The 20,647-nt window shown below is 49.9% G+C and overlaps 2 protein-coding genes across 2 annotated transcripts; both read right to left on the bottom strand.

Annotated features, from left to right (window-relative positions):
* Nucleotides 1–12,620: 12,620 nt before the first annotated feature.
* LOC123097972 (uncharacterized) lies at nt 12,621–14,751 on the bottom strand. Its single transcript, XM_044519833.1, has one exon. The coding sequence runs from the start codon at nt 14,515–14,517 to the stop codon at nt 13,219–13,221; it is 1,299 nt and encodes a 432-aa protein (XP_044375768.1). The 5' UTR covers nt 14,518–14,751; the 3' UTR covers nt 12,621–13,218.
* A 3,847-nt stretch (nt 14,752–18,598) lies between these two features.
* LOC123097971 (protein ENDOPLASMIC RETICULUM-ARRESTED PEN3) lies at nt 18,599–20,321 on the bottom strand. Its single transcript, XM_044519832.1, has one exon. The coding sequence runs from the start codon at nt 20,220–20,222 to the stop codon at nt 18,774–18,776; it is 1,449 nt and encodes a 482-aa protein (XP_044375767.1). The 5' UTR covers nt 20,223–20,321; the 3' UTR covers nt 18,599–18,773.
* Nucleotides 20,322–20,647: the final 326 nt, after the last annotated feature.

Raw genomic sequence — 20,647 nt, 5'->3', positions numbered from 1 at the left:
TAAATAACATAAGCTCAATAGTAGAGCATGGTTGACAAAGCAGAGGATACAATTTACCAAAGGCATTATGTATCCGAGGAAAAGCTCACAGGCTTATTGAATATGAAGGACGCTGTCGGATAAACTCCAACAAAGGATCTGGTGGTCCACAAGGGATCTGACGTGAGCAACGGTACTCCACTAGAGGAAGAAGAATGCAAGGAGATCAGATTATAGAAACAACTGACTAACTCAAAGCTCAAAGGCAAAGGAATTATGATTTCCAATCAAGGGATCCGAAGCAATGCTCTGATTAGGGATGGATAAGTTGAATAGCCATAGGGATACAATCGACAGTAATTTGATTAGTCGAGAACCAGCTCCTGTTCAAATGACGTCTGAGCCGGAAGGATGAATTCTAGGCTCTGATTGAGGATTGCGAGCATTCGCAACAAATTGAATCAACGGACTCAAAATGATAATGACAAGAGATGCCAATAAGATTACGAGACTTAAGATTAATCATAATGCAAGTAAGCAAGAATTTCAAGAGCAAAAAGGCTCCTGAGGATTTTCGGAAGATCGAATGGTATTTCGAAGACTTTGTGAAATACACGAATCATTTGGGGATGAGCGGATACTCGATAAGTGCGAGAAATTATTCGTAGGGGTATTCAGGTGGAAAAGAACTGCAAGGCAGTGGTACAAGGGATTCTTAAAAAGTCGGAGAGCAATTCGATGTATCTGGTAATAACACGAGAAACTCAGAGTAATTGTATGAACAACAAGTGTATGTTGTTATCCATATGGATATATCGGTAGTAGGGAATTGAAAAGGCAGAGGGCACAAGGGTCTCGGGAATGATCAAAGAGTATCTTCAACATCTTCTCGTGCAGTCGGCGACCATCTGTGATAAAGGGCTCTCCGGGAGAAAGTATTTACGAGAACTTATAGTTAGTCCTTTTAGCAAAATCATTTAACCCGAATAGGAGAGAGTTCAGAGTCCCAGAGTATAGATAAGGAGTAAAAGATCCTAATACTGCCCAATGGCGACGTGGGCCCGTAAGCCACACAGCCATGTTAGTAAAAGTTTAGCGATGACTAGACTCAACTTCGACCAAGGAGTTGGAAAGGAGGGATTCCTACAGGCAGTTGGCTCTGATACCAACTTGTGATGCCCCCGGTTTGACCGTACACTAATCATGCATGCAAATGTGTACGATCAAGATCAGGGACTCACGGGAAGATATCACAACACAACTCTAAAACATAAATAAGTCATACAAGCAATCATAATACAAGCCAGGGGCCTTGAGGGCTCGAATACAAGTGCTCGATCACAGACGAGTCAGCGGAAGCAACAATATCTGAGTACAGACATAAGTTAAACAAGTTTGCCTTAAGAAGGCTAGCACAAACTGGGATACAGATCGAACGAGGTGCAGGCCTCCTGCCTGGGATCCTCCTAACTACTCCTGGTCGTCGTCAGCGGACTACACGTAGTAGTAGGCACCTCCAGTGTCGTAGGAGTCGTCGTCGATGGTGGCGTCTGGCTCCTGGACTCCAGCATCTGGTTGCGACAACCAGACAGAAAGGAAAGGGGGAAAAGAGGGAGAGAAGCAACCATGAGTACTCATCCAAAGTACTCGCAAGCAAGGAGCTACACTACATATGCATGGGTATATGTGTAAAGGGGCATATCAGTGGACTGAACTGCAGAATGCCAGAATAAGAGGGGGATAGCTAATCCTGTCGAAGACTACGCTTCTGGCCATCTCCATCTTGCAGCATGTAGAAGAGAGTAGACTGAAGTCCTCCAAGTAGCATCGCATAGCATAATCCTACCCGGCGATCCCCTCCTCGTCGCCCTGTTAGAGAGCGACCACCGGGTTGTATCTGGCACTTGGAAGGGTGTATTTTATTCAGTATCCGATTCTAGTTGTCATAAGGTCAAGGTACAACTCCGGGTCGTCCTTTTACCGAGGGACACGGCTATTCGAATAGATAAACTTCCCTGCAGGGGTGCACCACATAACCCAACACGCTCGATCCCATTTGGCCGGACACACTTTTCTGGGTCATGCCCGGCCTCGTAAGATCAACACGTCGCAGCCCCACCTAAGCACAACAGAGAGGTCAGCACGCCGGTCTAACTCCTATGCGCGCAGGGGTCTGGGCCCATCGCCCATTGCACACATGCACGTTGCGTACACGGCCGGAAGCAGACCTAGCCTAGTGGCGTTCCAGTCCAATCCGGCGCGCGCCACTCAGTCGCTGACGTCACGAAGGCTTCGGCTGATACCACGACGCCGGGATACCCATAACTACTCCCGCGTAGATGGTTAGTGCGTATAGACCAAATGGCCAGACTCAGATCAAATACCAAGATCTCGTTAAGCGTGTTAAGTATCTGCGAACGCCGACCAGGGCCAGGCCCACCTCTCTCCTAGGTGGTCTCAACCTGCCCTGTCGCTCCGCCACAAAGTAACAGTCGGGGGCCGTCAGGAACCCAGGCCCACCTCTACCGGGGTGGAGCCACCTGTCCTTTCAGCCCCCTCATCAGAATCACTTGCGGGTACTCAACGAGCCGACCCGACTTTAGTCACCACATGTGTCATGTATATAAGGTATATAGTATATACCCGTGATCACCTCCCGAAGTGATCATGGCCCAGTAGTATAGCATGGCAGACGGACAAGAGTGTAGGGCCACTGATGGAACACTAGCATCCTATACTAAGCAGTAGGGTAGCAGGTAAGGGTAACAACTGTAGCAACAAGGACAGGCTATGCATCAGTATAGGATTAACCGAAAGCAGTAACATGCTACACTACTCTAATGCAAGCAGTATAGAGAAGAATAGGCGATATCTGGTGATCAAATGGGGGGCTTGCCTGGTTGCTCAGACAAGAAGGAGGGGTCGTCGGTGACGTAGTCGACCACAGGGGCATCAGCGCCGGTCTCGGGGTCTACCGGAGAAGAAGAGGGGGAAGAAACAGTAAATACGGAGCAAACAAAGCATCACAAAACATAACAAGGCAATACGCGGTGCTAGGTATGCTCTAACGCGGTGAGAGGTGATACCGGCGAAGGGGGGAAACATCCGGGAAAGTATTCCGGATGTTTCGCGTTTTCGGACAGATGAATCGAAGGGGAAAAGTTGCGAGTTTGCTATGCTAGGGATGTGTGGCGGACGAACGGGCTGCGTATCCGGATTCGTCTCGTCGTTCTGAGCAACTTTCATGTACAAAGTATTTTCATCCGAGTTACGGGTTATTCTCTATGATTTTTCAAAGTTTTAAAGCTTGTCTCGAGTTCATTAATAATTCGAAAACAATAGCAAAACTGCTATGTGTACCCAACTATGGCTTGCAGGTGGGACTAGTGAGCTGGGTTGACCCAGTCAAAGGTTGACTGGTCAACATATGAATAGTGTAAGCGGGTCCCGCGTGTCATTGACTTAGATCTTTTAATCTAATTTTAGCATATTAATCTAACAGTTGGTCCCAGATTTCATTGACTGGCCTTTTAACTAATGGGTTATTTAGTGTGAGGGACCACCTGTCACAAAACCATAGGCTATTTAATTAACATATAAAGTAGCAGCCCTAAACTAATCTAATTAGTAGTACTAACTAATCTGGATAGGCCTCATACCCAGAACACGCACGCACGCACACCACACAGAACGCACTCACACATGCGTGCATGGCCGCTTGGCCATGGCCAACAACAGGAGCAGCCGGCGGGAAGGCGAGGCCATGCGCGGGACGGGGCCCGGCCTGGGCGCGGTGGCAGCGGCGACAGACGCGGTTAGGCGCCGGCGGCGCGGACAGGTGGCTAAGGCGAGGGGCAAGTGCTGCAGCGGCGGCGGCGCTGCTGCCGTGCTCAGGCGCGCGGGAGGGAAGGCGGGGCCGCAAGCTTGGGCGGCAGCGGGCGCGGGCACAACCGTGGGGTGCGGCGGAGCTAGGTGCGCACGAGCGAGGCGACACAGCAGGAGCAACACCGACGAGGGGCGCGGCCGGGACCAAGCCTCGGTCATGGCGGCAGGAGCTCGGGGGTGGGGCTCATACGACAACAAATCCGAGGGGGAAAAGGGGGGAATGGGTGCGGCTCACCGAGGGGAAGGCGATGGCGAGCTCGGGATGGTTCGGGGAGGACCGGAGGTAGCAGATCGACGAGGCGGAGCAGACGTCCATGGTCGAAGAGGAGGGGTCGATGGCGGCGGCTCCGGGTCGCTCCAGCAAGAGCCGGTTGCCGTAGAGAACGACGACGAAGGGGACCGTCTCGTGGGAAGCTTCTGGCGCCGCGGGGAGGCTCCGGTGCACGGCATCGACGTCGACGCGGCGACGGCAGCTCGAATGTGAGCTCCGGATCGGGAGAGCGAGTGAGCGAGGGGGAGAAAGGGATTAGCGACCTAGGGTTGACAGAGGGGGCGCGGGGCATTCTTATCCAACGCAGGGAGACGGCGGGGAGGCGCGGGATGGCCGCCCCGTGGCTATCCGGCCATGGACGATGCTCCTGCGTCCACGGGGTGCCTGGTGAACAGAGAGCAAGGGGATGACCGGGGATGGGCTGGACACGGCGCAGCAGTAGCAGTTCCTCTACCGCTTATCCTTTTCTAAAAAAATTCTGTTTTCTGCCTTTTCTTTTAATATGCACTGCTTGTATTTAACTAAGCCATCAAATGATTTTTTCAAAATATGGAACTTGGTCCAAAATTGTTGTTGCATTTTTAGGCACTCCCACAAAAAGTTTGAGAGGTATTTGAATTCATTTGAAATTTTGCTTAAATAGAAATGATAAAATTTAGGGTTGTTGGCCACAGTTTTGGATAGTTTAGGGCATTTAAACTTTTTTTTTATGTTGGTTCACCACCAATATTAACAAATGAATATTTTCCACTTGAGGAACATTTCAGTTTTTATGTTTGAAAACTTTTATGTTTGACTTTAATTCTGATTTCGAATTTGAATCGGTTTCGAACTAACGCGAGATTAAGAACAGTAATCGAGGTGACGTGGCATCATTAGCAGAGGTTCACTGTAGCTTAAATATCCGGGCGTCACAATAAGGCCCTCCGGGGCAGGTGGACCCTCCCGGTGGACCCCCGGAACCCCTTCGGTGGCCCCGGTACAATACCGGCATACCCCCGAACACTTCCGGTGAGCGTATGATGACTTCCCATATATAAATCTTTACCTCCGGACCATTCCGGAACTCCTCGTGACGTCCGGGATCTCATCCGGGACTCCGAACAACCTCCGGTAACCACATACTATTTCCCATAACAACTCTAGCGTCACCGAACCTTAAGTGTGTAGACCCTACGGGTTCGGGAGCCATGCAGACATGACCGAGACACCTCTCCGGCCAATAACCAATAGCGGGATCTGGATACCCATATTGGCTCCCACATGTTCCACGATGATCTCATTGGATGAACCACGATGTCGGGGATTCAATCAATCCCGTATACAATTCCCTTTGTCTATCGGTATGTTACTTGCCCGAGATTCGATCTTCGGTATCCCAATACCTCGTTCAATCTCGTTACCGGCAAGTCTCTTTACTCGTTTCGTAACGCATGATCCCGTGGCTAACTCATTAGTCACATTGAGCTCATTATGATGATGCATTACCGAGTGGGCCCAGAGATACCTCTCCGTCATACGGAGTGACAAATCCCAGTCTCGATTCGTGCCAACCCAACAGACACTTTCGGAGATACCTGTAGTGCACCTTTATAGCCATCCAGTTACGTTGTGACGTTTGGTACACCCAAAGCATTCCTACGGTATCCGGGAGTTGCACAATCTCATGGTCTAAGGAAACGATACTTGACATTAGAAAAGCTCTTAGCAAACGAACTACACGATCTTGTGCTATGCTTAGGATTGGGTCTTGTCCATCACATCATTCTCCTAATGATGTGATCCCGTTATCAATGACATCCAATGTCCATGGTCAGGAAACCATAACCATCTATTGATCAACGAGCTAGTCAACTAGAGGCTTACTAGGGACATGTTGTGGTCTATGTATTCACACATGTATTACGGTTTCCCGTTAATACAATTATAGCATGAACAATAGACAATTATCATGAATAAGGAAATACAATAATAACCATTTTATTATTGCCTCTAGGGCATATTTCCAACAGGAGGATCCCCCGGGTGTACTCCGTGTGTCTCTACGGCTCGTGCCCATACGCCGTGTTGATAGTTTGGTCGTCCTGTTCGTACTGGAGTCATTGGTGGTAAGGCCGCATCTTGGAGAGTGACGGCCGATATGGGTTGCCGCAGGTTTGTGGCTCCGGTCATTGTGCGGCCTCTGGTCGTTGTACTGACTCTTGTGATCGCTCGTGAGCAGGGTGGTTGGCGGTGGATAGGGCACTGTCGGTGCCTGTGAGCATGTCCCTTGAGCGAGAGATATTGTCTTGGAGCTCTGTTGTCCTGTGGAGTACGTGGGTAAGGTCGGCAAAGAGTTTGGAATCTCCTGGTGTGGCTTGGAGCCGGTACGCCAGTGCTGCTGCTGCTTGGAGACCGCGGGCTGGAGTCGGTGGCGGTGCGGCTCGGCAACTGGTTCATTGAATCCTATGCCATGTTTGCGACCGCGGTTGATGACGTCGTTGATGAGGTTCCGCGGTCGCCGGGGGCGTGACTCATGTGTTAGTGTCTCGTTCCAATGCGCCTCGCATGCTGAGGCCTCCAGCGATCTTTGTTGGAGTGCGAGCTACGCGTTCAATTGGGTCACGCGGATGGCCTCCAATGTCCTTGACGCTGGATCAGTGTTGGTGATGGGCGTCATGATGTAGTTCAGGGCATGCCCTGTTACGGGCGGTAGCGTGGACGCTGCGCTTCATAGGGCTGCCACGGTTGTGGGGAAACCCGGAGGTGAGCTTGCTGGGAGGCCTGTGCCGACCTGCTTCTGGGGCGTTGCGATGGGGTCAGTGGGTCTCTATGTCATGGCGGCCACCAGGCCTGATGTGGGCAGGCGTGAGGCGACGGGCTCCATCATGGCTGCCGCTTGCGACATGCTCGTGGTTGGTTCGGTCATCATGACCTGATGGAGGAAAATCACCTGTGAAGCCTCTGATTGTGATGTCTCCTGGTCAGTGGTGTTGCCGCCCTCTAAGCTCGGGGGAGGGGGATTCTGATTCTCCTCAGAGGTCGGAGTAGTTGACTTCGCGAATGGGTTGGAGGCCGGCATTTTCGTCCTCATTTGCGAGGCAAAATGGCCCCGGGTCACTGTCTTCGCTGTCCGATGCCGAGGTGATATTGCCCATACTAGCGCCGTCACAAGTGTTGAAGTCGGCGATGAGGCAATCTTCTGTTGTCTGGGTGAGGCGGCAACTGCCGCGGACCATCGCGACCAATGGATGGTTGGTGCGGGCTTCTCTGAATGTATAAAACCGAGGTGGCCTGTGGATCCTGCAGATTCTGACGCTGGTGCGTGCCCTCTGGATTGGGTGCAACCGCAGCGGGGTCCTTCACGAGATCGTGGAGTGATGGGGTGGGCCGGTGGGTTGATGTTGACCCAGCCCGCCCTGTCATCGATGAACGTGAGGGAGCCAAAGGTTAGGCTCTCCCCCGGCGGAAGGTCGTCGAAAGCAGAAAAGATCTAATCCAAGATCGGTCTCCAGTCGACGTCGCCCATGCCTGGCGCGCCAACTGCCGGTGCAAAATACGGTCAAATCCCTCGGTAGGGGTCCGAGCACAGCTGGAAGTCCTGGATCGGAGGTTGCACAAGGGGTTTATTCAGGTTCGGGCCTCCGGAGAGTAATACCATACGTCATGTTGTTTTAGTTATTCATGATGGATGGATACCTCGTGCAAGGGGTTACAATGGTGTATGAGATTACTATCGAGAGTTTGCCTATCCGATGATAGATGGGAATGAGGATCCTAGACCTCTCTTTACATAGGCAGTAGATGTCTAGGGTTTACACGGTGAATGCGATCTAGGACGCCACTGCCCTTTAGGCTTGGAGGGCACGAAGGTCACCAGCGCCTCCTTAGGGCTTCTTCCTTGTACTGGGCCAAGCAGCCCCCTTGTAGATACTGAGGCCAGACTCCCTTACATGAGCCACCCCCTATACAGCGCCCCGTCAATAACCAATATGTTGAAATATATTGCCCGCCTCACTCCATTAGTTCGGACTTTTGGATGAGTTGGCTGGAGCATGAATTCAATATGGTATCCGAGCCAAGACGTCTTGAGTTCAAGACCCTGCCAACGCAGTATTAAAATAAAAAGATCATGCAGCCTACACCGATCCCACGTCTAAGGACTAAAATAGCCTAAACGTGAGGGGAAGTGTTGAAATATATTGCCCGCCTCCCTCCATTAGTTCGGATTTTTGGATGAGTTGGCTGGAGCATGAATTCAATACAATGAAGCAAAAGGAACTAGGATTTGTGGTTTATGATCGCGTGCCCTAGCCACACGCAAGAGGCTTATGGTGGTTGGGATTCCAGGGAAGATGGTGACGGTCGACCTAGCAGAGCAGCTCCACGATGGAGGGCGCTGTCAGCGGCGAGCGGGGGAGGCATGGATAGGGGAACTGACGTCGGCCCAAGTCGATGTGAGAACAATCACGGAGGAAGGACAAAACCCTAGAGGGAGTCGCCCTCGAGATCGTCCTACAAATTGCCTCACCGCCAATCACGGAACCATCACACTTGGAACGGACTGGGGGCAACTTTGTTAGTTTAACCAACAATATTAATACTTACAGATTTGCTATTTCACATCTAGATGTAAAATAACTATCTCACATCTAAGCCCCTCATTGTTGGATTTGTTTTGTCTTTAAATTCGTGCACTGATGATCGGACGATTTGTTCGCCTTTGATTGTACGATCTGGCGATTTGTAGCGTGCGCTCGCGCAGCCCGCACGGGACGTGCATGCAGTGTGCCAGCATGGGCTAGCCCATGTGTGCTAGCGCTACCTTTCCTTTCTGTTTTTTTTCTTTTTTTGTCTATTGTTCTATTGTCTCGATACACTGCAGCTGTTGCAGTTTGTGAGGTATTTTTTTGTCTTCTTTTCATTTCTTTTTTCTCCCCCTTGCGATATTATGATATGTGTATATATCAGATGACGTGTACAGTTATCTCCTTTGTGCGTGTATATACCGTACGATTGTTCATGCAGTTTTTTCGTTGTTTTGATTTGTATTCATCTATGCAACGTGTCCACGGAATAGTAAATCATGTATCGAAATTGTTAAAACTCATATAGATGAGTGTGATGTCTCATCTAAGTTTTAGTCCATTTGTTTTGTCTCTATAAATTTTGTGCAATTCTTTGATCGGGGTTGTTTTGTCCCGCGCGTCCGGTGTGCGCTCGTCTGTCGTTCATTTTACAGCATCACACCGTGCGTCTTTCTTTTTTGGGCCCTTTTTTGTTGTCTTCTTTTCCTCTGTTGTAGTTGAAGATAAGTGTTGTCTGTATAAGTTGAAGAGAGGAGCTAACCGCTGGCTCGTCGGCTTTGTTTCTTCGCTCTCTCTATCCCATTGCTCTTTGTCTAAGGAGTAGAGGCGGCCTGTCCAAGTTTCTAAACAGTACAATGACGGGCAACGGCCAATTTCTTATTTTTATTTTTGTTCTCATGTCTAACCCTAATATGTAAGAACCTTGTGTCCTTTTATTATTCTTGTTTCAGTTGCAAGTCGATCACCCACATGCATCTGGGTCCAAAACGTTTTGGTCTTTCCTGTAAGTGTACTCCTAACTGGGTTCGCCTTTTTATTTTTTATTTTAGTTGCAAGTCCACCACAGACATGCAAACTGGAGCTCGTCTCTTTTATTTTTTATTGTCACAGTTGCAAGTAAACCACCGAGATGCAACTCGGCCCAACATATTTTTAGATTATGTTGCAAGTGCACCCTTGTCGTGCAACTAGTCACTGTCACCGTTGCATCTTCTTGTTCTAATTTTCACGTAAGCTTTTGATCTCCGGCGTTGGATGACGTATTCCTCTGTCTACTTCTCCCCTAACTGAGGCCCAATCAATTTTTTGTTCTAGGTGCAAGTCCAACCACACACTGACATGCAATAGAGGTGCCATCTTTTAAACTTTTGTTTTTTTCTCTTTTTTAGTCTTTTAAATCCATGATTTTTAAAATTTTATAAGTATTTTTTAAATTCATCATTTGATTTATTTTTCCGCCATTTTCCTGCAAGCTCTACCTTCCGCCTCCCTTGTTGTTGTTTGTTTATTGTGTATCATGTTCTTGGCTTAGGCCTGTTCGACTTCGTTTTTGGTGGCCCTCAACTCATAACTGGGGTCTGGCCTTTTTGTCCTAGTTGCAAGTCCACCCTCAATTCGCAACTGGAATCCGTTCTTTTTTTGTCCCATTTGCAAGTCTGCCCTTGACTCGTAACTGGGATCTGACATTTTTTTGTCCTAGTTGCAAGTTCACCTTCGACTCGCAACTGGGACCCGGTCTTTTTTGTCCCAGTTGCAAGTCTGTCCTCGACTCGCAACTCGGGCCCGACGTTTTTTCTCCCAATTGCAAGTCCGCTCTCGACTCTGGGACTCGAACTTTTTTGTCTTAGTTGCAAGTCCATCATCAACTCGCACTGGGCCTGACTTTTTTTCTATTTGCAAGTCAACCCTCGACTCACAGTTAGGGACAAAACCTTTTTGTCCCAGTTGCAATAACCCCCTCGACTTGTAACTCGGACCTGGCCCTTTTTTGTCCCAGTTGCAATCCACCCTTGAGTCGCAGTTGGGCCTGACCTTTTTTTCCCTGGTTGCAATTGCACTCTTAACTCGCAATGGGGTCTCAATATTTTTTGTCCTAATTGCAAGTCCACCCTCGACCCACAACTAGGGTCCGGCCTTTTCTTTCCAGTTGAAAGTCCAGTTATGGCCAAACCATTTGTGTCCTAGTTGCAAGTCCACTCTCGACGCAAATGGGGCTAGACTATTTTCCAAGATGCAACTCCACCCTCGACTCGCAACTGGGGTCCAACATTTTTTGTCCGAGTTGCAAGTCCACCCTCGACTCGTAACTAGGGCACAACCTTTTTTGTCCGAGTTGCAAATGCGTCCTCGACTCGCAACTGGGGCCCAACCTTTTTGTCCGAGTTGCAAGTCCACCCTCGACTCGCAACTAGGGTCCAACCATTTTTGTCTGAGTTGCTAGTTCGTCCTCGAGTCGCAACTGGGGCCCAACCTTTTTCGTCCGAGTTGCAAGTCCACCCTCGACTCGCAACTAGGGTCCAACCTTTTATGTCCGAGTTGCAAGTTCGTCCTCGACTCGCAACTGGGGCCCAACATTTTTTGTCCGAGTTGCGAGTCCACCCTCGACTCGCAACTGGGGCCGACCTTTTTCCCAAGTGCAAGTCCACCGTCGACTCGCAACTGGTGCCCGACATTTTTTAGTCCCAATTGCGAGTCCACCCTCGATTCGCAACTGGGGCCGACCTTTTTCCCAAGTGCAAGTCCACCGTCGACTCGCAACTGGGGCTCGGCCTTTTCTAGCCTAGCTGCAAGTCCACCCTTGACTCGCAATTAGGGTCCAACCATTTTTGTCCCTAGTTGCAAGTCCAAACTCGACTTGCAACTGGGGCATGACCTTTTTTATTCCCAATTGAGAGTCCACCCTCGACTTGCCATTGGGGATCCAATATTTTTTTTCCTTGTTTCAAGTCCACCCTAGTCAGCGAACAAACTGCACATGAGCCGGCCCAAGTAGCTAGGATACCATTTTTTGTTTTGTTTCATTTTCTTCATGTTTTTCTGCTTTTTTATTTATCATTTTTCTTCTTTGTCTTCATCTCCTTTTTATTTTTCGATTTTTCAAAAGTTAATCTCATTTTTTTCATATTCTAGTATTTTTTGTTTCTTCATAAATTCACAAGTTTCAATACATGTTTCAAAATTTGTAAATTAGTTCACTTTTCTAAAATTGTTCATGTTGATCAATTTTTTAAAAGCAAATCAAAATGTGTTTATTTTTTGTTCTCTTCTTATTTATCTATTTTTGTTTTTTTCTGTTTGCTTTTAGTTCAATGTATATAAAAAAGGTTCGCTTTTAGTTCATCGTATATAAAAAAGTTCATGTATATCAAAAACAATGTTCAGTGTGTATTGGAAAAATTAGTGTGTATTCAGAAAATGATCATCATATATTAAAGTATTGTTCACCATATATTAGAACATTTTTGGTATTCGTTAACATTTTTTATAGTTTGAAAAAACTTATGTAAATTCGTGAACATGTTTTTGAAATATGTGTTGATGAAATTTTGTACTTTACTGGAAATTAATTACAAGATATAATAGTGAAAAACGCAAAAACCAATAGGCAAAAAATAAAATAAACCGTTGGTAGCCTAGAAGCTAGCTATGGAAGATGTCCTTGTAAATGTATAATGATCAGAGGCAAAAGCTAACAAGTCAATTTAGCACTAGCGATCATTTTGTTTTCCAGAAAAAGCTGGCGATCAGGTTCCTTGTACAGGTAGCTAGCAACCAGGGTTTTTTTAAATGGGGGGAGCTAGTGACCAGATTTGCTCGTATAGGCCGGTCATCAAGGCGGACGCACGAGGTAGTTTTTAGTTTTGGGCTTTGACAAATTAAAATCAAACAAACAGGACAACAAACAAGACAAACAAACAGGAAACAATAAACTTAGATGTGAGATATTATCTCACAACTAGATGTGACATAGACGGACCGTAATTACATGCCTTAGCGAGCAACATCGCAGCTTTGCTTTCATGACTGAAGGAATTCAGTAACCCAAATTCTCCACAGCACGTCAATCGATCGCCAGGAGGAGATATGAACCAAAGAACCAAGAACGAGAAGAGATGACAAAGGAAAAAAAACATGTACTACCACTGGGAGTTCAGTTGACACCTGACACATGACCGAAGAAAACAGTAGGAGCAACAAAAGCATGCCAACCACACACACTACATAACTTATCGCGTATGAGCATATGGCGGGGCGAATGGCAGACTCGACGCGACATCATGGTGTACCAAGTGGTCGATCGGATCCAGCGACAGAGCGGGGGGCAGCCAATGTGCAGTGCCACTGCCATGCCATGCAGCCAAAACCTGAGGTCGGCCTCCTGTTCACGATCGCCGGCGGTGATCGAGTGACGGACTAACTGGCGCACACCCACCTACCTAACGAAGAAGATGACGGGACAAGCAAAAGCGGGAAACGGCTATACACACTAGTGCTCCATGCACATGCCACGTACGGCTAGCTGCCGTACATGATGACGAAGCACGGGAGCACGGCCCGGGGGTTGAACACCAGCAGCTCGCCGTCGTCCTCTCCCCCTCGTCCGCCGCCGCCCGGCGGCACGGGCACCATGGAGTCGTAGCCCACCTTGTCGCCGTCCCCGTCGACGCCGCGAACGACGCGTCCCGCCACGACGCGGCACACCAGCATGGCGCGGCGCACCTGCAGGAACGCGAACTCGCGCTCCACCTCGTCGGGCAGCGACGCGTGCGCGGCCCACCCGGAGGAGTAGGTGGCAATGCCGTCCACGTCCGCCTGCTTCCCCGCGAACCCGTGGCGGAGGATGGTGCAGGTGCAGCAGTAGGGGCTCCCGCACACGCCGGCGCCCAGGGAGCAGAGCATGGTGGCGCAGTGGAACCGCAGCCGCTCGTTGCCGTCCGCGATGCACCGCTCCTCCACCACCGCGCCGCTGGCGCCCGCGCAGCGGCGGGCGGCGCGGGAGCGGACGAGGTCCCGGTACTCCTCGAAGCGGGAGAGCGCGCGCGGGTTGTGGTGGATCCTGAGGATGCGCCTGACGGCCGGGGGATAGCCGGCGCCTGGCGGGGACAGCCCCCACCCGGCGAGGAAGATCATGCGGATGATGTTCATGCTGGAGTCCAGGTGGGTGAGCTCCGAGAGGGAGTGCTTCATCGCCTGGTGGAGCTCCAGCTGCTGCGGCTTGCTCAGCACCTCGCCGCACACCTTGCAAGGGTACAGGTCCCCGCGGGCGGCGAACGACCTGGACAGCTGCCTGGTCGCCAGCGGCGAGCACGGCACGAGCGGGGTGACGCTGAGGGACTGCGGCGACATCGGGGACAGGAACGGCGACGCGCACGGCGAGGACGGCGTGGACAGCACCACGGACGCCTGACGCTGCGTCACGGACTGAGCAAGCGGCGACGACAAGGTGGTCGTGACGGCCTCCTCCTGCTCCTCTCCGCCTGGAACAGAATTCTTGTGCCCGGCGGAGGAGAAGATGCGGTGTATGTAGCACCGGAGACTGGTGGCGAGAGACGAGACGTGCCTGGCCCTGCGCCTGGCGCCGGCCCTCTCTTCAACACCGGTAGAGGACGACACGGCCGGGGAGAAGGCGAGCGGCGATATCTTCCTCCTCTTGCTGCTGCTGCTGCTGGCAGCGCCGGCGTCGTCTTCCTCGTGCTGCTGCGAGGCAGAGCCCGGCGAGAAGCAGCAGCCGGCGTGGCCAATGTGGAGGAACATGACAAAGAAGAGCGACAGGAACCCGCGCAGCAGCGAGCTGCACCTAGCACCGCCCGCCATCGCCCGTTCGCCGGCAGCTGAGGCTCCGATCAGATCATGATCACGCAACGCAACGAGAAGGCTCGGGCTCGAGGAGGGGGGTGGAAAGGGGAGGGAAAAGTGCGGGCGCTTAAAAGAGGAGAAGGGAACGTGGGCTCTGTGCGTGTGTGTGTGGCTGTGTTGGCAAAGGACGGGAGGAAGGATAAAGGCGATCGATCCGGGGACAGCAACAGGGTGTCCGGGCGGGTACGCGCACGAATCAGTTGATTACTGGAGTAGTAGTACCTAGGATGCAGATGCACCGCAGCTAAGCTAAGCTGCGCAATTATGCATCACGCAAAGCGGTACAGTGTTGCACTGAGCTGGTACTAGTGATGGTGCTCGCCCGCTGTACTCTTCCCAGCATAGCAGCCAGGGCCATGCTAATGCGTCATTACAGCGGGGAGATGGGAGATAGCGATGCAGGAATCGCAGGGACAAGGATGGCCGAAGCGGACGTGCTACCGATCAAAAAAGATCAGCTCGAGTCCGATCAGATCAGATCGGATCAGGCGCGTCGGTGCACTGGACTCGACTCGACTGGAGATGTGTAGTGTAGGTTCGGGGGGAGCTATCATTGATCATCGGCCTGATCTGGGCGCCTGTCCCGGTGTCTCCTCCTCCTCTCTCTCCGTCTCCATAATGCACCATCGCGTCTCCTCTCGTCCCGTCTCGCTCCACTGTTATTATTATTGCTCGTCTACAGTAGCCGAGGTTAGAAAAATAATACCCAACGGCAACGGGCTCGTTCGTCGTCAGCGGCGAGCGCGGCGGTCCTGCCCCTGCCGACTGCCGTGCTGCAGCTAAACCCCAAACAAAGCATACGGGGCAACGGACGGTACAGAGACAGAGTACAGGGGACGGGACAAGATACGCCCTGTTCCTCCTGCCTCGCTCCGGAACAAACGGCAAAACGTGCAGCGCCAGAGCCTGGCCGTGCGGTGCGGTGCAGATCCCTCTGCTCCGCCGCGGCTCCATGTCCCCTTCACCGCTGAACGAAGCTCTGCACGAACGACACAACGAGCTGGATTTTAGGCCGGGGAGATAAGATGGACGTTACTGCCAGTCACCACGCTCCTCGTGGCATAATGGCGGCTCCATGTGTGTGTTCCTGAGGCCTCAAACGCGGCCAAAACAGATGGGAGGCCACGTCCAGGGTTGCATAATCATCTGCTTCCAGGTTCAGTGCACTCGAGTGTATAGAATCCGAAACGTTGCAAAGCAATGCGAACATCTCAAACCTGCGTCTAACACAAGAAACGAATGATGCTGGGCACAAAGACAGTCAGTCAGACCGACCGGAGGTCTTGAGATTCGGCGCCATCACGGTGTCCTGGTGGTGGGGCTACGTAGTGCCGTTAACGTATTCCTGGTACAACTAAATGGGATTTTTTGTGTCTTAAACAAAAGGAAAGAATACTTGAGCACATGCATGCAACAGTCCAAGGAGACCAATCGAGTGTGGTTCCAGGACCGAATCGACACAAAAGTTAGCAGGAAAACCAAGGCCATGTTTGTTTCATAAGTCTTAGGACTTTTTTAAGTTCCAACTTATAAGTCCCGAGTCCCTACCTGTTTATTTACAGGATTTATCATGGGCTAGAGGTTATTAAATGACATGCTAAAAGACCCAAATCATCACTATAAGTCCCTATAAGTTCCTCCCTGAGAGTCTTTTTTGATAAGTCCCAAATCACCACTTTAAGTCCCTATAAGTCCCTCCTGTTTGGTTCAGATGGGACTTATAGGGACTTTTTTAAGTCCCTAAACCAATAAGTCCCTGGAAACAAACAACCTCCAAGAATCCAAGAATCTTGTTTATCGCCTTACAAATCACAGCAACTTATTAAATGAACAATTGTTCAATTCCAGCTCCAAGCATCCACCAAGATGATAAAGATCAAAGTACATGACGGAATTAAGTACACTCAACAGGCGGGCCCACGACAATGCAGATGCATACATACCATCAGGTAATTTATGATTCTTCTCGCAACAAAAAAAGGGTAATTTATGATTCGGTGATATGTTACACCGACCACAAAAACCTAGGAGTAGTTGATAATTCAGAACACTACATTTCAACTCCGTAAAACTGCTAAGGTCGTAAGTCGAAACTCACAAGAGTTTCCAGCTAATATAATGGGGTATGTGCACCAGGCAAGTATACAAAATTGGGAGTTGAACAACAAGGTCCGGCACTGAAGCGACCCTGCCTAGCTTTTGATGTGGATAAAAACCAAAAATGACATGATGACCATTCAGTAATTGCCAAGGACAATCATATGCTCAAACTGGTCTAAAAATAACGGAAAACCAATAAGCTACCATGTGCATACAAGCTTGTGGCTATCTATTTATTTGTATCATTCTAAGCGCTATGATAAATTTTCTTGACACAGCCACTCTGCCAACTAAACTGTGCCGATGTTCCAAAAGAAATGTACTTACTGTGTACATATGCTGTTGCAAGTACTGTTTGGGTGCCAAGTTTAATATATTAAATACAGCATTAAATATGAACGAAAGCTGCCTTGTGGGTTCAGTGTACTTCAGTTGTGATGTTACACAATGACCAGCCCCAGTTTCATTCATGTGTACCATACAACATTCCAAAAATAAGCATCCTAACAAAAACCATAAATTATTGCCCATACTTGAATTTCAGCAAGTCAACATGAAATTCAAAAGATTATGTAGATGATCGAGCATGCTTGACCAACAGAAGATTGTAAGTTAGCGGTCGAATTTGCACTATTAAAGAGCCTACTCTGGCAACAAAAGCAAAGGTCACAGCTCATACTATTAAAGTTTGATGAAGCTGAGTTATCAATTTAAGAAGGAAGGGAAGTCACTTATTATGATGCTTAGTTGATGTTTTCCTTTCACAATAATTAGTACTGGTAGGGTAAGCCCTGAAGAAGGCGCATTCTTAGAGAATGACATTGTCCTAGACCAGAGGCACGAAAAGATCCCAGAGTTTGAAACCAGCTTGTGACAAATATACAAACAGCAAATGTTTAGTTAGTAGTACTTTTTTGTTCCAATGAATATCCCCAGTTTCCCCATCGTTGTATTTCCAAATGATCTTTAATGTGCCTATTCTGCAACTAACTTCTGAGAGTGCCGTGAAAAAAACTCCCTAATGCTACAACTGGCTATATAGGAAACATAAAAGATAAACAGTTCAATGGGAGTTCTATGGGAAGTTTGCTTGCCAGTAACGGTGTTGATTTTGATTGCCTAACCAAGAGATCTCCCTAACTAATAACCATGATTCTCACCAACCAGATACAGGAGGGCACGTGCTATACAATGATAATATAGATCGTTTGACTATATATAAGGTGGACCATAATTGGTTACAATTTTGCACCATTAGCCTTCATCGCATCGCAAGCTTAGTTTTGTAGGTTTGCACTGGAAAAGTAAATCACTTCTTTCATAATACGACCAGCGAAGTGGATGTGCTACCGATCTAAGATCAGCTCGAGTCCGATCAGATCAGATTGGGGCCGTCAGATCAGATCGCCATTTCCAAGTTTATTTATGAAATGAGACTTACTAGTGTCCAAAACATCAAATTATATTACATACTAGATTTATCATAAAATATACTTTTATAATTTATATTTTTTTATGTGAAGTAACACATTTTCATAGATACTGATGGTCAAAGTACCATCTCAAAGCAGTGTCAATGTCCTAAAATACTTACATTTTGCATAGGAGAAGTATATTGGAAGAGCAAATCAGTAATATTTGAAATCTGATATCAAGTTTCTGAGTTGTGAACTTATAATTTTGCACAATGTACAATGTTGGAAGTCATTATCTACGAACTCTATAAGAGAGAGAGATGAAGAGATAATCTTGCTATCAGCAGTATGAAGTCCTTTTACCGTTTAAAGATATATAAGTTGTTCTCAATTGATGATGCCCTGGCAGGATAATCACATAGTGAGCTGAATAACAACATTGCACTGTATTTAGGGTGCTAGGGACTTATTGGATAATGATAATTGTAAAAAAAAACTAAGCTCTTAGTGCTAATGCTAAGGGATTAGAAAAATATGCATGCTTACATTGAATGCATCTGTAGAGGCAAGAAATGTAATGTTACCACATCAATTTTTGGAAGAGCGGAACAAAAGAAGAGCCATATTTTCAGAACTGAATTTATGTCTGAACTGAAAAAAGAGAGCATGAACGTCATCCTGTATACAAGGGAAAAACTGCTATGCCAGAGAGATAGCACCGGCTAGGTGGGAACTCTCCCACACTTCCACAACTGGCATGTCTTCTCTGGTCACAAATAAGCGGTCTCCGCCGCCTTCCATCATCTCTATCATTCCACGCTTAGAATCCTCTTCGGTATCCACATAGCTGCTTCTGAAACTATTTTCATTAATTCCTTTTCTGTCAAGTGTCTCCTTTGCTCCCGGTTGCTCCGGAAAGTTGCATGTGTCATCTCGTTGTTCTTCCAGTCTGGACCAAACCTCCAATCCATCCTTCCGGCTGACAAACACCTGGGACTTGTAGCAATGCAGAACACTGCCATGACCCCCTCCACTCCCCTTTGGTCCTGATGACATGTACACCCAAGGGTCGTTATCGAGGCGCCTCAGGTCTGCAACTCCAATATCTCCTGATTTTGAGCACACCTTGTAGAGCATCAGCTGCTTCACGTCCACATCTGCATCTGAAAACGGATCACCAAACCTGCTGCTTCTTCCGGATCCCCCTGGCTCGCTTGTCTCCCAGACCACATTCCCAGATCGAATGTCCCACAGCCTCATGTACCCAGAATAGCCAAATGCCCCCGAGCTCACAGATGAAGCAAACACCAGCCCAAGCTCCTGCAGGTGCACTAGTCGATCCGGCGAAGATGACTTAGCCGCACTCCCACTTTGCCGGCCAATCTCCTGTATGGGCTTAAGAGTTACAGGGTCAATCGCCAGGATGCAGTTCTCCCGGTGTGGGCACTCGAATGTAGCGAGGATCGGTGAATTTGTGTCAGCGGCATCAGCAGGAGGACGGGCGGCGATGGCGATGACCTTCGCTTTGAGGACGCGTAGGTCGGTCGGGTCTGACCATTCAACGGAGGCGACGTGCCAGCCTTCGAGGAGGTCGTACACATGGAGCCCGGGGGAGGAGCTGGACCCGACAACGGCGAGGCTGGAGGGCAGCAGCCTGATGGAGGTGGCGCGGTGGAGGTGGGTGCGGAAGGTGGTGAGACGGTCCAGCGCCGGGGAGTAGTAGGTGAGCTGACCGGCGCCGTGGGCGAGGCAGAAGGAGCCGTCGTGGTGCGCGGCGAGCGCGGTGGGGAAGGGCTCGGAGGCGGGGGACAGTGTGGACGCGAGGGACGCGGAGAAGCCGAGGAGGGGCGGAGGGGAGAGCGCGGCGAGGAGCTGGGCGTGGAGGCCGTAGAAGAGGGCCTCGTCGAGGAGGACCCGGGCGGGGAAGGCCGGCGGGGAGGAGGGCGCACGGATGGCGGAGAGGAGAGCGGAGAGGAGAGCGGGGTCGCGGTCCACGAAAGTTGGGGTTGGGGAGGGATCGAGGGAGAGGGAGAGGGAGAGGGAGCTTGCCTCCAGGGCAAAGAGTTTGCCCCCCACGTTTAGCTGCTTCGCCGTGCCGCTCTTGCCTCCTCCGCCTGGTCGGCCGGCGCCGGCGGCGCTGGTCTCCATCGATGCTGGCGCTCACCACTCTCTCTTCTTTCTGGATGCACTCTCGTCTCTCTCGCAGAAACCCACCTCTCTTGCTCGGGCTGTTGTGCTGCCCGACGAGTAGACGACTCGATAAGAAGGGAAGTTTTCTTTAAACACAGTACTACAAACATCTATCCTCAGACCAGAGTCGCTGGTACCCCTCGGGTCGCCCCCGCGGGCGACCAGGGGGAAACCCTAGCCGCCGGCGCCCGGACTCCCCCGCATCTCCTCCATCCTCGCCGCCGCCAGCAGCGCCGCCGGGCGAAGCCAGGCCGGCAGGGGCGGCGGCGGGGCTCCCTTTTCCTTCCCCCGAATGGGCTGGCGCGGGACGGCCGTTCGAGAGGAGGCGCCGTACTTTTGCGGGGTGCGGCGGCGCTGCAGATGGATCCTGGCCGCGACGTGCG

The sequence above is a fragment of the Triticum aestivum genome, chromosome 4D (assembly GCF_018294505.1).
Source record: "Triticum aestivum cultivar Chinese Spring chromosome 4D, IWGSC CS RefSeq v2.1, whole genome shotgun sequence".
NCBI lineage: Eukaryota > Viridiplantae > Streptophyta > Magnoliopsida > Poales > Poaceae > Triticum > Triticum aestivum.
This window is presented reverse-complemented; position numbering and strand designations above follow the sequence as displayed.

What these genes read in the sequence shown, in the direction of transcription:
- LOC123097972 (XM_044519833.1), bottom strand. Translation starts at nt 14,517, where the DNA reads ATGGCGGGCGGTGCTAGGTGCAGCTCGCTGCTGCGCGGGTTCCTGTCG.
- LOC123097971 (XM_044519832.1), bottom strand. Translation starts at nt 20,222, where the DNA reads ATGGAGACCAGCGCCGCCGGCGCCGGCCGACCAGGCGGAGGAGGCAAG.